The sequence below is a fragment of the Micromys minutus genome (genome assembly GCF_963924665.1).
Source record: "Micromys minutus genome assembly, chromosome: 11".
NCBI classification, from domain to species: domain Eukaryota; kingdom Metazoa; phylum Chordata; class Mammalia; order Rodentia; family Muridae; genus Micromys; species Micromys minutus.
In genome coordinates this window covers 42,085,319-42,100,316 of record NC_137980.1, presented here as the reverse complement: position 1 = coordinate 42,100,316, position 14,998 = coordinate 42,085,319, and the positions used below count along the sequence as shown (strand labels likewise).

Sequence of the window (14,998 nt, the reverse complement as noted above, 5' to 3'; positions counted from 1 at the left end):
TGTGGGGCTGGGATTTGAACCCAGGTTATGCCCAGTTGAGATGGTCTCTAAAGCTCGCAGGGGGCAGGACTGGTGGGGAATGGGAGAGTCTGTTCCCAGCACCTATCTTGGGTGGTTCACAGCTGCCTGTAATCCCAGCCACAGGTATCTGACGCCCTCTTCTGGACTCTGTGGGCACTGCACACACATACTCGGCAGAAGATAAATCGGCCTGGGGGCTCGCCCTCCGTGTTCATTCTCTCTGAGGTTCAGCTGCTGTTACTCACAGCTCTCAGCCTTCTAGGATCCTCACACAACCCTGAGGTTCAATCAACATTGAGGCACTAAAATTTTAGGGAAATCTTGTATTGCACAAGACTTTTAGGCTCCAGAAAATAGGAAAAAAAAAAAAAGTTTATGAAAGAAAAAAAAAAGCAAACCACTTGTAAGGCAGGTTATAAGCAGTGTTTGGGGTCAGCATGGCGTAGGTAAGGGAATCTCACAAAATGCTGAGTCTCGGCTTCTTACCTCAGGACTTTATCCTGTCAGCAGCATCTCCAGAAAGAAGGGCTTTTTCCTTCTACATCCTTCCGCCAGAGCCCTAGAGCACTTAGCCACATGCCCATCCTATAGCCCTCTGTGGCTTAGGTACAATGCTGGGATGGAAAAGGACTCTGGGTGTTGTGCCCACGACTGGAGCTAGAGTAGAGTCAAGCTCTGTGCCAGACGCAATAGATGGAGGGGGAGGGGGACACAGAACTCCAGAGCCAGGAGACAGCGAGTACGCCCACACCCGTGTCCTGGACCTTACCTCAGCTGTCAGCTATACAGGCCAGGCTGCTTCCAAACCCGCCATCCACAAGCTTCAGCTTTCCAGCCAGAGGCTCCTGTCTGAACTCGATGTTTCCGGATTCTTGGTGTCTTGTTCCCAGAATTCATGAGGTGCTCAGATGTAGCAAAGCCACAGGGGTTTTATTGGGGGTGCAAAGTAAAAGCTCAGAGTAGAAACACTGCAGGGGAGTGGTGGGCTCCGGGGGAAGGTGGCTAAAGAGCCCTAGGCTACTTCCGGGGGTTTCCTTTTGTGGGTGCGGGAGGAGGAACTGGTTGCTAAGGGCCGAGTGGGGGTGATTTTCTGTTTTGACTGACAGGTCTCAGTTATACAAACCTTGGTTTGCTGCAGATATCCTTTCCCATGATGCATCTGGCTTAATCATATACATACGCAATCATGCATAGGCATAAGATGGTAATTAGAAGATTTTTTTTTCCCTAAAAGGTCACTCAGAGGACATTTGCCCTTATTGTGCATGTACCAAAAACCAATCCAGATTGGACCACTGCCCCTAGTTCCAGGATGTGTTTGGCCACAAAAGGGAGTTACTAGGGGAGGGTGAGGTGGAGTGACAGGTTGCTTTGTCTGTTAAGGAACATGTGTGTAGTTGAGTGCAGGACGTGGTGGGGGAGGGGCTGATGGTCGCTCAGCTATTCTGCAAACTATGTGCCCCTGGGCTCACAGCGGCACCCAGCAGAGAGTGTCATTGCCCAGGTTATCCTTGAACTCAAAATGTAGGCAAGGGATGACCTTGAATTTCCATCCTCCTGCCTCCACCTTCGGTGCTGAGATTATAGGGATGGGCCTCTACTCCACCCTTTCTTCCGCGTCTTTTCGGAGTCTACTGGTGCTCTTGGGCTCAGCGCCTGGTGCCTTATGGGCGTTCATTACTAGCTGTTCCTTGCTTGAAGGCTAAGAAAGAAGCAGTGGGGAGAACCCTGCCCCTCTCTATCTGGGCTCTTGCTGTGGCTATGGATCCAGCTCTGCGTGTGACTTCCCAGAGGAGCTCCTCATCCCTGTCCTGAAGACAAGTGGAGATACCCGGCCAAGTACTTTGTAGTCAGCTTTCACGGGGGCGTCAGGCTTGACTGCTTCTTAATCTTCATAGTCTATCTTCATAGTCTCGTCCAGGATATTTCCGGAACACACAGTCCTTCTCACTTAGCAACTTCAAAGTCATTTTCTTTCGATGAAAGAAGACGAAGTCTAGTTAACTTCTCTTCCTGACCTTGACTGGCATGGGCATTCTGCTTCTCTGAATGTAGTCTCAGCACGCTGGTTTCAACGAAGGAGAGGAACGAGGGGCTGGTGGGAAACTGGGGTGAAGAGGAGCTGCCGGCTAGAAGATGGCCTAGTAGATCCAGAGTTCAAGGATAAACCTGACTCATGTCACTTGTCCTGAGGATTTAGGTTCTATGACAAGGTCATCTCTAGATTGACCCATCAGGAGTCCCATCAGAAGTCCATCAGGAGCAAACATGGGACTCATTGTGTCTCTGAAGTGTCCTTTCCATGTCCCCCAAGGTTATTTATCCCTTGGCCTCTGGTATAACAATAAAAGGTTAGAGTGACTTTCCCTGTGTCTCACAAACTCACATAAATGTTAATGGCATCACGGGGCTGGAGAGACGGCTCAGTGGTTAAAGCACTGACTGCTCTTCCAGAGGCCCTGAGTTCAGCTTCCATCACCCACATGGTGGCTCACAACCATCCGTAATGGGATCTGATGCCCTCTTCTGATCTCCGAGGGTACCAGACATACATATAGTGCACAAACATACATAAAAGGGAAACACTCATATACAAAAGACAGCGAACCTAAAAAAAGTTATTAATCTAATGGCATCAATAATTGTAAAGGGATGCCTAGCCTCCTTTCCCCAGTATCTGTTGCAAACACATACACATACACTCATGTTCACACACATATGTGCACACACACAGTGAGACTGTTTCTTGCCTCACCCTCGTGAAAATAAAAGAAAACTGTGTGTGAAACATGTCCCCAGAGTTTTCTTAAATAGAAGTGTAGGTTGTCGTCCATGTTTACAAAGGAAGTTTCTGGAAAGATGCAGAGCAACCGTCCGTGGTCAGTTTCTCTGGAGAAGAAAACTGGGAGTGTGGCGTGGAAGGGAAAGCTATGGTAATGGGGTCTGCACAGCGCATCTCAGCAGCAGTGTGTTCCCTCCGGCATGTGGGGCGTTCTCCGGGACAGACTCACCTTCTGGACCCAATAGCAGATTCCAGCTCAGCCAGCATCCAAGACAGAGCCCGGCCTCTGGTGGCAGAAGAATTAAATCACTAATAAGCAGCAAGTACTTCTGGAAATTTCTCAAGCGTTTGGAATCGCAATACCGCACTTCCCTGCAACCTGGAGGTCAGAAGAATCAGAAGGAAATTTAAAAGCACTTAGAGTTGAATGAAATAAAAACACAACATGTCAAAATTTATGGAATGTCATTAAAACAGCAAAGGGAAATAATGTGGTTGTGAGAAAAGAAGAGGTTACAAACAGAGCTGTTCGTCTTTTTTAATTTAAAAAAATCTATTCATTTTCATTTTGGGGTTGTGGGTGCTTACTTTTATTTGTCCGTGCACCACATTTGGGCTGAGCCCATGGAGGCCAAAGGAGGATGAAAGACCCCCTGGAACTGGAGTCACAGATGGTTGTGAGCCACCATGAACTCAGGACCTCTGGAAGAGCAGTCAGTGCTCTAACCACTGAGCAATCTCTCCAGCCCCAAGACCTCATCTACCTTAAGAAACCCTCAAAAGAGACAAAATAACCCCAAAGTAAGCAGGGGGGCAAACAAAAGGTGAAAACAATAAGGGGACCACAGAGGAGTGGGGTAACATCATTGTGGTTGTGTCTGAGTTGGTAACTTAGATAAAATGTGGAGTCCACGTAAGAGAAACTCCCTGCCTCACACAAGAAGCAAGTGGTTCCCTACATAGCCATGTAGCCAGTGAGCAAAACTGAGGGTGGGGGTGTTACTGGTGTTGTTGGTGTTGTTGAAAATGAACAGAGCTGGGGAGGGACTCTGTTGGTGCAGCACTTGCCTACTGTACAGGAAGCACTGGGCTCCGTCACAGTGCCACATACGACTAGGTGTAGTGGTGCACATACTGGGGAGCTGGAGGCAGAAGGGTCAGGAGTTCAAAGTCATCCTTGGCTACATAATGAAGTGTGCTCCAGTTTGGACTACATGAGACCTGCCTCAATAGAAAGCAGAAGTGACAAAGAAAGTACCATCCCCAGAAGGCTTTGCTGGTTACTTCTTAGTAAGTAACATTTTAGTAAGAACCACAGGTTCTGGGCTGGAGAGGTGGCTCAGCGGTTAAGAGCACTGACTGCTCTTCCAGAGGTCCTGAGTTAAAATCCCAGCAACCACATGGTGGCTCACAACCATCTGTAATGAGATCTGATGCTCTCCTGGTGTGTCTGAAGACAGCTACAGTGTACTTGTATAAATTAAATAAATAAATAAATCTTAAAAAAAAAAAAAAAAAAAAAAACACGGGTTCTACAGGAATTTCTAAGAAAATTTAAATACTTCCCGAGATACCCTCTGAGGGTGTCACAAGCTGGAAGCTGAAACTGCACACAACCATGAGAAGAAAACCCCAAGGGCACACACTTCATAAACATAGACACTTCTATTTAAAAAAAAAAAAATAACAATAGTAAGCGAAGGCTAAACTTTTATTGATTGAGTCTTTATTTTGGAATTCAATTTATATAATGTAGGATATTGCAGACTGACGGGTGCAAAAGTGCTTAACATTTTAAAACCTCCAAACCAGGGGGAGAGAGACAGAGACAGAGACAGAGACAGAGACAGAGACAGAGAGACTGAGACAGAGACAGAGAGAGGTTCTACCTCAGCTGCATTTGGCTTTTGAATGTTTATTCCTCCCCAAGTGGAGGTCACCTGTTCACTCTCTCATTTTCAGTGGTGCGGAGCTTAGAGGTGACACTTGAACCTGGGAATGTGTGTGCGCATGCGCGTGCACACACACACACACACACACACACACACACACATACACACAGTTTTTGGTTTTTGTTTTTGTTTGGGTTTTTTTGTTTTGTTTTGTTTTGTTTTTTTAAGCTTAAAGAGTACACTTGTATTGTTTGAGTCACCCGGTTTGTGCTGGTTCCTTTCAACCGACCAAAGTAAAGCTGTATAGCTTCCGTGGATCTGCAGACACCCAGGAGGAACTATTAGAACATGATATGATGTCAATGGATTCTCAGTAGTGGGGAGGGACGCCTGGGCCTCGAACCTGCTAGGCAAGTGCTTTCACTAACATAAAGCCCAGCCTTCTTTTTCACTTATTTTGAGACAAAACCTCACTAAGTTGCTGGCCTTGAACTCACTCTGTAGCTCAGGATCATCTTGAACTTTTAATCCCCTTGCCTCCCATGTAGCTGAGGTTATACCCGTATCACCAGGGCCAACTAAGATGTCCGCTCTTACCACTTTGATCAAGTACCTGAGCTTAGAAAAAATTATTCTTCCTGAAGAAAGCTGTTTCTGACTCTGTGCTGGGGTCCGGGGCTGTCTGGTGGGAGGAGGTCCTTCCATCCCTGACATCACACTGGGTTTCTTCTCTCCTGTGTCCCTTAGTTGCTAAGAAGCTCTATAAATATTAAATAAACAAAGTCGAGTCCCTCAGATTTTAGGGAAAAATAGGAGACAGAACTCAGCCCAGTTCCAAATGCATTTATTCAAAGTCGATCCTCCCTCCCACCATGCCCTAAGATCTAGAGGAGAGCTGCAGGACGAGTTTTGAAGCTAAAACTGTTCTGTGAGGAAATGGGTCGGGATGTCCACTGAGGATCCAAGAGGATCTGCCGTTCACTACGCTGATGAGGACAGACCTTGCCCAGATCTTGCCACTAACCTCAGGCAAGTTCAGTAACCTCATTAAGCCACAAATACCTATGTGACTCGGGGGAGTGGGAGTGTCTCTAGAAACTAGGTATATGAGGCTGTCTTTCTACATTGCCATAATGCGATCCCAGAGACTTGTGACTTTATAAAGAAGAGAGGTTAATCTAGCTTACAGTCTGAAGAGACCCCAGACTTTTCTGAGTGTGACCTTAGTTGCTCTGAGAACCTCTTTCAGGGCTCCAACCTTGAAAAGTCCCATCATTACCACTCTGGGGATCAAGCCCCCAAAACATGAACCTGGAGTCAAATTGCTGGAAGCTCACCTCCCTGTGGGCTTACGTTTCCATCCTTTTGTCCACGGAGAAGTCTTCAAGCCATCGGCATGGGCTGCTCACTGTAATCAGATCTGCCTTCCTTCACTTCTTCCAGATCTTTGAGCAGATGCCCCCTCCCTCATAGACCGCTCACGTAACACCCCTACGGCCAACCAACGCCCTACATTCACAGACACATTTGTGTGTAGAAACTAGGTGATAAAAGTCTCAGGTGTCACCCTCAAAACTGCTGTTCAGTTCCTTGAGACAGTCTCTCAGTGGCCTGGGGCTCACCAATTAGGCTAGAGTAGCCGGCCAGGTAGGCCTGAACCAGACCTATCTCTGTCTCCCTAGCACTGGGGTCACCCTCTGGAATCGAACTCTGATCCTTGGGCCTACACGGCAGGCACTTTACCAGTTGGGTTATGCTCCCTGCCTTTGCTGGGGTTTTTAAAACCCTTGATCCTCTCGACAGGTCCCAGAACCTAATGTCTGTGGCTGGAAGAAAGTGATCATGACATGAATGGCAGTGACCAGTGGTTTAATCTTACAACCTTGACCTCTGGTGCTGTCTTAAGGGTCTTCTCTGGGGGTTGTGTGGTGACGGGGATGGTGCCATATCTCCCAGGAAGAGACACCTGGTCAAGAGTCTGATCTTTATATCCTCCTTGTCTCTCCAGGAGACTACAACACACACAACGGACCCTCCACGCCAGCAAAGGAAGGCGACACAGACAGGCCGCATCGGGCCTCGGATGGGAAGCTACGGGGCCGGTCAAAGAGGAGTAGTGACCCCTCCCCAGCAGGAGACAATGAAATTGAGGTAACTAAGGGGTGTCTCATGGGGGGATAAACTGATCTATGTCTGCAGCCTGAATAGAGGCTGAGGTTCTCTACACCTTTGGTAGGTTGTACTTTCTAAGCACTACCCAGCGCTCCACTGCCCAGAAGGGAGCAACCCCCGAAGAATTAGGTGGACCGTAGAGAGTCCTGCTGGGTGACTAACCTGACGAAGGACAGTCTGAGAACCAGCATGGACCATGTTCCTCACACCTCAGTGGCATCAGAGTCCCCTGGGGGACCGTGGTGCCCTCTCAGAGGCTCTAATTCCATAGGTCCTGGGCAAGCCAGAGAAGTGGGTGTGTATAAACAGGTCCCTTAGGCTGCTGAACCCCAAAGCAGGCTGTACCCTGAGAGCCCCTGGTTAGGAAGATAATGGGCAGGATCTTCAAATGGAATCTGCTGGTGGGGACACTTTGTAAAGGCATGTACTGGGTCTCATCCCAGGCCAAGTAACTATAGGTGGAGGCAGTTTAGGAAGTCTGCCTTGTCCCAACCTGGGGATGGCCCAAGGTTTGCATCCTTAATGTGGCCCTGGAAGCTCTGGCGTGGATGTTCTGAGGCTGGGGATAGAAATGCCTGTGGATCTGGAAGGGGTTTTCATCCTCAGGCTGTGTGCAAGGCCTACTTGATCACACTGCCTGATATGGGGACTCCAGGTCTCAGGGTTCCAGTGGGCAGCCAGCGCTGAGGAGGCTGGTCTGAAGAACAGGCTGACATTTGTCAGTTGTGAGCATCTTCCCTGAGTCAACCTGCCTAGGGGAGGAAGATGGGGGTGGGGGATGCGGGGGAACATGGCCCTCGTGAGTGCCCTTGAGACAGACCCAAGTGTACACAGGGAATCGAACAAGTTCTAGAGTCTACCCTGCTCTAGTTATTAGCTGTCATGTGCTCTGGGACTTGAGTAGCATCAGGAAAGATGGGATTTGTGCCCAGAATGTCAAACACACTGTGGCACCTTTGTCTGCCTTCCTGGGCACCTCACAGAAGAGCCACAAACTCAGACTTCATGAGCATCTTTGTCATTCCTTAGTCTTTGACACTGCATTTCTATCCAATAGTCTGGTAGGAACCCAGCCAGCTCCCAGAAACATATGAAAGTCATGGTGTTTGCCTGGTCTCAGGACACAGAAGCACAAAGCTTGGTCACTGCCATTGTCCTAACTCTGCTTAGTGAGAGGCCAACTGCCTAACTGTTGCCAGACTGTGCTGTGCCATGAAAACTCCTGTTGAGCATAGGACATTGGAGCATCAGCCACCAGCCTTTGGTGGCAAACAGAGAAACCACAGAACCTACAGGATAAGAGCAACGTGACCAGGCCGCAAGAGGAGCCTGGAGGGATGTCTCGGCCAATAAACGCTTTTTACATAGGACCTGAGTTTAAATCCCCTGCATCTGTGTAATAAGCTAGACTGGGGAGGTGGAGCAGGCTCAGGACAGAAGCAGACAGGTCCCTGGTGTATAATGACCATATATTCTAACCAATCAGTGATCTCCAGATTCAATGGGTGGCCGTATCTCAAACAGTAAGGTAAAGGAACAACTAAAAAAGACATTTAAGTTTACTATCTGGCCTCCAAATGCATAAACACACATCTGCACATTCTAACACACACACACACACACACACACACACACACAGAAGAATTAAAAAAACACAAACCCAGGGAACTACCAAGGGACTGTCAGGGTGCTGTCCCACCAGGGAGTGGGCAGAGAATCCAACACCACTCAACCCAAGGTCAGACCAAGGCCCAGCTCAAGTGTTAGGCTTGCCCCTTTATTGATTCCCTATGGGGAGGGGGTGAGGATGCCCTTACCAGAAGACCTGTGGCTACCCAGGCCAGGAGCATCCACTACTGAGGGACCTTGTACCACCTGTGCCACTATTGTGGATTCCATGGTTGTCACGCGCCCACGCTTCCCGCCGCTAGGAACAGGCGTGCAACAAAACAAACTCTTCTGCGGATAACCTTTATTAAACAGCACTTTGAGCAGGGGCTTCATGAGCAGGAAACTTGTCTCTGAGTCGGGGACTCCCTACCGAGTTCTACTGTCTAGACGGCCTCTCACGCGCAGTTCCCCACGAACGATCTCTCTGTCCAGTCTCTGTCCACGCGGGACCTCCCGCAATCTATTTTACCAAGTCTCTCTCCACGTGGGATCTCCCGCAACCTCTCCTATCGGGCTTCTCTCCACGTGGTATCTCTCCGCCATCCCTCCATGTGGTCTCTCTCTCTCCGTCTTCCTCTTCTTCTCTCGTGGGGGAGAAAATGCATTGCTATATATGCCTCAGAGACTTGTCTTGCTACCTGATTGGTGCATCCTCCTGTAGCTCAATCACGTGCCCCAGGGGTGGGCTGTGACTTATGTGGTGCATGCGCATTAAGTCTCTTGGCTGGGCAACAGCTCTGTTTGCTGAGTTCTCGGCGGGAAGCCGGCACCATGTTTGGGTGCAGCACAAACGGCTCCCTACACATGGTGGCTTGTGGCATTGCTGTTCTATCCTGGAAAACACTGTCCTTGTGAACCTCACTCTTGCCCGTCTTCTTAGTCATCAACAAACAACACACTCTAGGTCTCTGCCGGGGGAGAACCACCCTCAGCTTGGGCATCTGCCTCCCCTCCCTCAGGCCCCACCCTCTTCACTTTGAGTTGGCTTTCACGTTGTTGCCCAGGATACCCTCAAAGTTTTTCTACCTCAGCCTCCCAAACAGTTCCAAGTCCAAAGGGATGTTACTGTAGCCAGCTGTGTATGCCAGGCTAACCTGTGCTCCTCCTGCCTCAGTTTCCCAATGTGTGTACAGTACCCTGCTTCTGCTTTTATTTTCAAAAGTGGGGTGGGGCTTGAGACAGGATTCTGCTACATAGCGCAGGCTGACCTCAAGCTTCAAATCCTTTTACCTACCTCAGCCTCCTGACGCTGGATAATAGGCAAGCCCCATTGCGCCTGGCATACCCTCAGTCTTAAAGCTGACCTTCTCACCAAACTAGGGACACCCTGACATTTCCTTCAGTGGGGTTTGGGTCTGTTTTAAAAGGTTCCTGTTGTCTGTGGTCTTCCTCGCTCCTGAATTCCTGCATGACCCCAACAGCTCAACGCCAGCAACCTTAATACTCCCTCAGCAGGACTCTACTCACCTGCAGTAGCTTCTGCTCTGGATGAGAACAGTGGGGGTGGAGAGAGACATTCTTCAGAGCCACTGAGAAAGAGAGGTGGGGGGGTCACAGCATGGAAGTGGGGGGTCACAGGGGCAAGATTATTCTGGAAACACCTGCTTCTCCAGGGTGAGAAAGGGCACTGGGGTGTGAGCCCTGCTTTGCTTCTGAGTTTAACGTCAGCAGGCTGGCTCACACCTCTGAGTCGCTCACACCTCTTAGGTCTCCTGCAGTTTCCTGAATGGCAGACCCCCAGGAGAGGGGCCTGTGCTGCAGTGGAAGTTCTGAGCATGTGTTAGCTGAAACCCTTGGGCTACAGGTGCCAGCGACCAGCTTCAGCTGGCTGGCGTGCAAAAGCAGAGTTTGTATAAAGGATGCAGAGCCCTCCGGGAACCTAAAGATGGTAGAGAGCATCTTTAAAGGGGCAGCAGAGCATCAGAGAGGTGACAGAGCCAACCTGCAAAGAGCAACAAGGGAGCTGTTGGGCCTCTCTCCTCATGTGGTAACAGCCCTGCCCAATACAGTATTCCTCAGACCACTCTAGTTCTATGTGCGATGAGCTTTCTCTCTACCAACAGCTCCCAGACATGAGACTATGGCTTTCTCTCAGACCCCAGATTTAAATCCCAGATCTATCTGGGGTAGTTAGGGATCAACACAGGCCCAAGTTGTAGCCACCATGGATAGGAACCTGCAAAATGTCCCCAGGAGATCCCTCCCCCTCTAGGGACCTTAGGCTGAAGGTCGGTGAGACAAGAAGATGAAGCTGGGACTGTTTGGGAGAAAGGTCAGTGTGTAAGTTAGTGGAGCCTGCAACGGATCTGAAGACATTCACCAATTGCTTTTTAATTCTGTAATTAAAACATCCAAGTTAAACTGATTCAAGGCATTGAGTTCAACTGAACTACAAAATGCCTCCTCCAAACGGATGCTTTCCTAACGCTTTTACATTGCCTATGTGACCCATAATAAGAAATACACTTGCTGCTGGCGAGATGGCTCAACAGTTAAGAGCCCTAGCTACTCTGCCAGAGGATCCGGGCTCCATTCTCAGTACCCACATAGTTCATAACTATCTGTAACTCCGGTTCAAGGGATATGGCACGCTCGCGTGCGCACTCACACACATGCAGACAAAACACTAATGCACATTTTAAAAAAGAAAGGGGGGAAAAAAGCCAGGCAGTAAAGACACCTTTAATCCCAGCACTCAGGAGGCGAAGGCAGGCAAATCTCTAAGTTTGAGTCCAGCCTAGTCCACAGAGTGAGTCCCAGGACAGCCTGGGCTACACAAAGAAACACTGTCTGGGAGGTAGAGGAGAGAAACAAACAGATGAGCAAACTCCAGGCTGGGGAGGTGGCTCCGTGACTGCGCTACTTTGTTTTCTTAGTGCTCTGATGAGCATCAAGACCAAGAGGAAGGGATTTATTTGTCTTAAACCTCACATTGAGAAAAATGGGCTGTGACTACATTCAAGATTATTTTGAAGGCACATTACAAGAAAGAGAAAACAAAAACAATGAGCAAGCTCCAACAGAGACTTGGAGTTAGCGCTACCAGGCAGGCAGGTGGGACTCATCTCAGAACACAAGGAGATGAGTTTGATCAGGGTTCAAGCAGGGGAAAGAAGGGTAGATAAGAAGAACTTGATGGTGGACATGTTCTCTCAAAGTGGATCTGGGGCTATGAGGTTGGATAGATATATTACTTCACTCTACAGTGAACAATAATTTAAAATTTTATACAACTCCTAATTAATTATCAGCATTTAAAATCAGCAAATTAGGACCTGAAGGAAAGCACAGTGAGTAAAGACGGGAAAGCACAGTGAGTAAAGACAGGAAAGCACAGTGAGTAAAGACAGGAAAGCACAGTGAGTAAAGACAGGAAAGCACGGTGAGTAAAGACAGGAAAGCACAGTGAGTAAAGACAGGAAAGCACAGTGAGTAAAGACAGAAAAGCACAGTGAGTAAAGACAGGAAAGCACAGTGAGTAAAGACAGGAAAGCACAGTGAGTAAAGACAGGAAAACACAGTGAGTAAAGACAGGAAAGCACAGTGAGTAAAGACAGGAAAGTACAGTAAGTAAAGACACTTGCAGACAAGTCTGGTGACCTGAGTTGGATCCCTGGAACCATAGAAAGATAGAAGGAGAGAGTACACACATACACACAATGACACACACACATATATACACACAAAATCACACATATGCACACAATGACACATACACATGGTGGCACACACATATACACATAATGGCACACACATATGCACACAATAGTAAACACACACATACAATGACACATATATACACAGATACACACAAACACAGGCACACACGTAGATACAATCATATATATAAACACACACAAACATGGACACACACATAGATACACACACAAACACAGACACAGATGCACACACACATATACACAGAGAGATACACACACAAAGACACACACACATAGGCACAGAAACACACAGACACACATACAGAGAAACACACACACAGACACACACATACACAAACACAGACACAGATGCACACACAGACACACACAGGCATACACACAAATAAACACAGACATACAGACACACACAGTGTCACACAGGCCTACACACACACCATACACATATAATAATAGTCTTTTTAAAAGCCCATTGTAGAAGACATTTATGGTTGTAAAACTAAGCATGCAGAGTGGTTTTCTCACACTGACAATGAAGAAAAACCAACAGAGAGCAAGAGCAAAGGCAGAGACGATGTGGGAGCACCTCAGCCCTTTCTTGCCCATTTGCTTCTCTGCCTCAGACTGGGGAAGAAATGCAACAGTTCCATGTATAAAAATGGAAGATTCCAAGGGAGTCCAGTGAAAGGTTGACAAGTCTGTGAGGGAAGTTTCCTCTGTGCTATCTAGAACTGCAGAGTCAAATTTGCGACACCCAGAAACAGAAGTGCCAGGCGTACAGTGAGTTCTTGCTGTGAAGAGCATCCTATGGTTTCTTCATGTGTTGACTTGAGCTTTTGAGTGAAGCTTTTGAGTGAGCCCCTTTGAGTTTTTAGATGAAAATCCTTGGTTCTATCCCAAGTGTGGCTGGTGGGAGTCCAAAATTCAGCCACAATGATATACCCACAAATGGGGTTCAGTGACTGCTTGAGGCACGGCATGGGTCCCCTGTCTACAGCCTTCTCCAAGAGGCCTGGGACCTGTGGACATGAAGTAGACATAGGCGACTCCATCTTTCCTTCTTCTCTTCCATTACAGCGTGTGTTCGTCTGGGATCTGGACGAGACAATCATTATTTTTCACTCCCTGCTCACAGGGACGTTTGCTTCCAGATATGGGAAGGTAAGGATCCGCTTTGTCTTTTTCTTTAAAAAAAAAAAAAAATCACACGTATATGTCTGTTTACTCTGTGCACACCCGAGTGTCTGGGTCTGAGTAAGTGTGAACACGTGTGGCCCTGTAACTGTGTGAAACTCTGAGAGCAACTTGGGGAAGTTAGTTTTCACCTTCCAATGCGTGAGTCCCAGGGACCAAACTCGGGTCGGCAGGTTTGACAGCGGGTACCTTTACACCCTCAGCCAACCTGCCGGCTCTTTTCCCTATTTTCAGAAGCAACTGTGTGCCCAGGCTGCTTGTCCTTGGAATCATATGACCCTTTGAGTCAGCCAGGGATTGGATGCTATGAAATGCTACTTTGGTGTGGGGGAATTTCATACATTTCCTATCTGGCATCTCATGCCTTTGCTTCCAAAGCATGAAGTCATCAGTACCTATAATTACCCAAATCCTTGAGGTCTACTTCTTTAGAGGACAGAGGTAGACCACAGCCAGACATAAAGTAAGCTAGGAAATTGGGTCGAAGCACTTTCACAGTCGTCTAGTTCTCTAGAATGTGAAATAGGCATGTGGGGGCCATAGGTTGACAGTGGCTATCTGCCTCCGTTTCTCTCTCCCACTGAAGCTGGAACTCGCTTCTTTGACAGGATTGGCTGGCCAGCAAGCCCCAGAATCCTGCCTCTGCTTCTCTGGCTCCGGGGTTACAGGTGCATGCCACTGTGCCCGGCTCTTGACACAGTTGTTGGGGACCTTCCTCCTGCTTCTGTGGGAGCACTTTACTGAGTGATCCGTCTCCTCTGCTGTGGAGTTAACGGACCATAAGCAGATGGGCAGGACATTTTCTATCTCTTCAGGGGTACTGGGAGGGGTCGAGGGTGGCACCTAAGAGGAAAGCATAGTGGTTTGTCTGCTCTGAGCTGAGAGGCCGGGCGTAGCTGCCTCCAGCACTGGTGGGGAAAGAGACTTACCAAGCCTGGGAAACCCTTTTATTTCTGCTTAGTGTGCTGGACTTGACCTCACCTCATGGCTTTCCCAGCTGCTCGCCGTTTTTATGGAAGCTATAACGAGCCGGAGGTGTGATTAACAGGGTAGATTTATTGTCTGCCACAATGCTGCACCGGATATAAAAATGGTGTTGGGGGCGCAGAAATCTCTCACCCATAGACACGCCATTAATATGTGTGGCAGGGACGGCGGCATGCCCTTTCAGGCCCCGGGAAGCTTAGGTGGTTGTCGGCAACCAGAGCAGCTGCAGAGGTGAGCGGAGTCAGCAGCCACCGCAAACACATGCCATCCCCTAGGACCATGACTGGCAGGTACATGCTCTCCCCAGGGCTGTTGTATGTCACCCGTTAAGGCTGTTTTAAGAGTGTCCATCCGCCGAGTACCATCACCACCCCAGGCACACACTGGATTATGTCAAGTGAGGCTGTGAGCCTGGGAAAAGCCGACCATCCTAAGTGTGCCTCCTTGGCCCTTGAGCAAAGGACTCACTAAGTGCTCAATGCGGGGTCCCATGCCCTTGACCCACGTCATTCCTCAGCACCAGCCACCTCTCCCCAGTCATACTCCTTCAGCCAAGCCACCCCTTCCAGATGGCCCTCCTAGCTGGTCCCCAACCTCTGCCT

General features: G+C 48.6%; 1 protein-coding gene across 3 annotated transcripts in view; it reads left to right on the top strand.

The window, feature by feature from the left end:
- Positions 1 to 14,998, top strand: part of EYA2 (EYA transcriptional coactivator and phosphatase 2) — a 164,259-nt gene that overhangs the window by 111,061 nt on the left and 38,200 nt on the right. For all 3 annotated transcript variants that reach the window (XM_080924721.1, XM_080924719.1, XM_080924720.1), the window contains 2 exons: positions 6,704 to 6,846; positions 13,293 to 13,376. In XM_080924721.1, the coding sequence (XP_080780847.1) occupies positions 6,704 to 6,846; positions 13,293 to 13,376 (227 nt within the window). The remainder of the gene's footprint in view (positions 1 to 6,703; positions 6,847 to 13,292; positions 13,377 to 14,998) is intronic.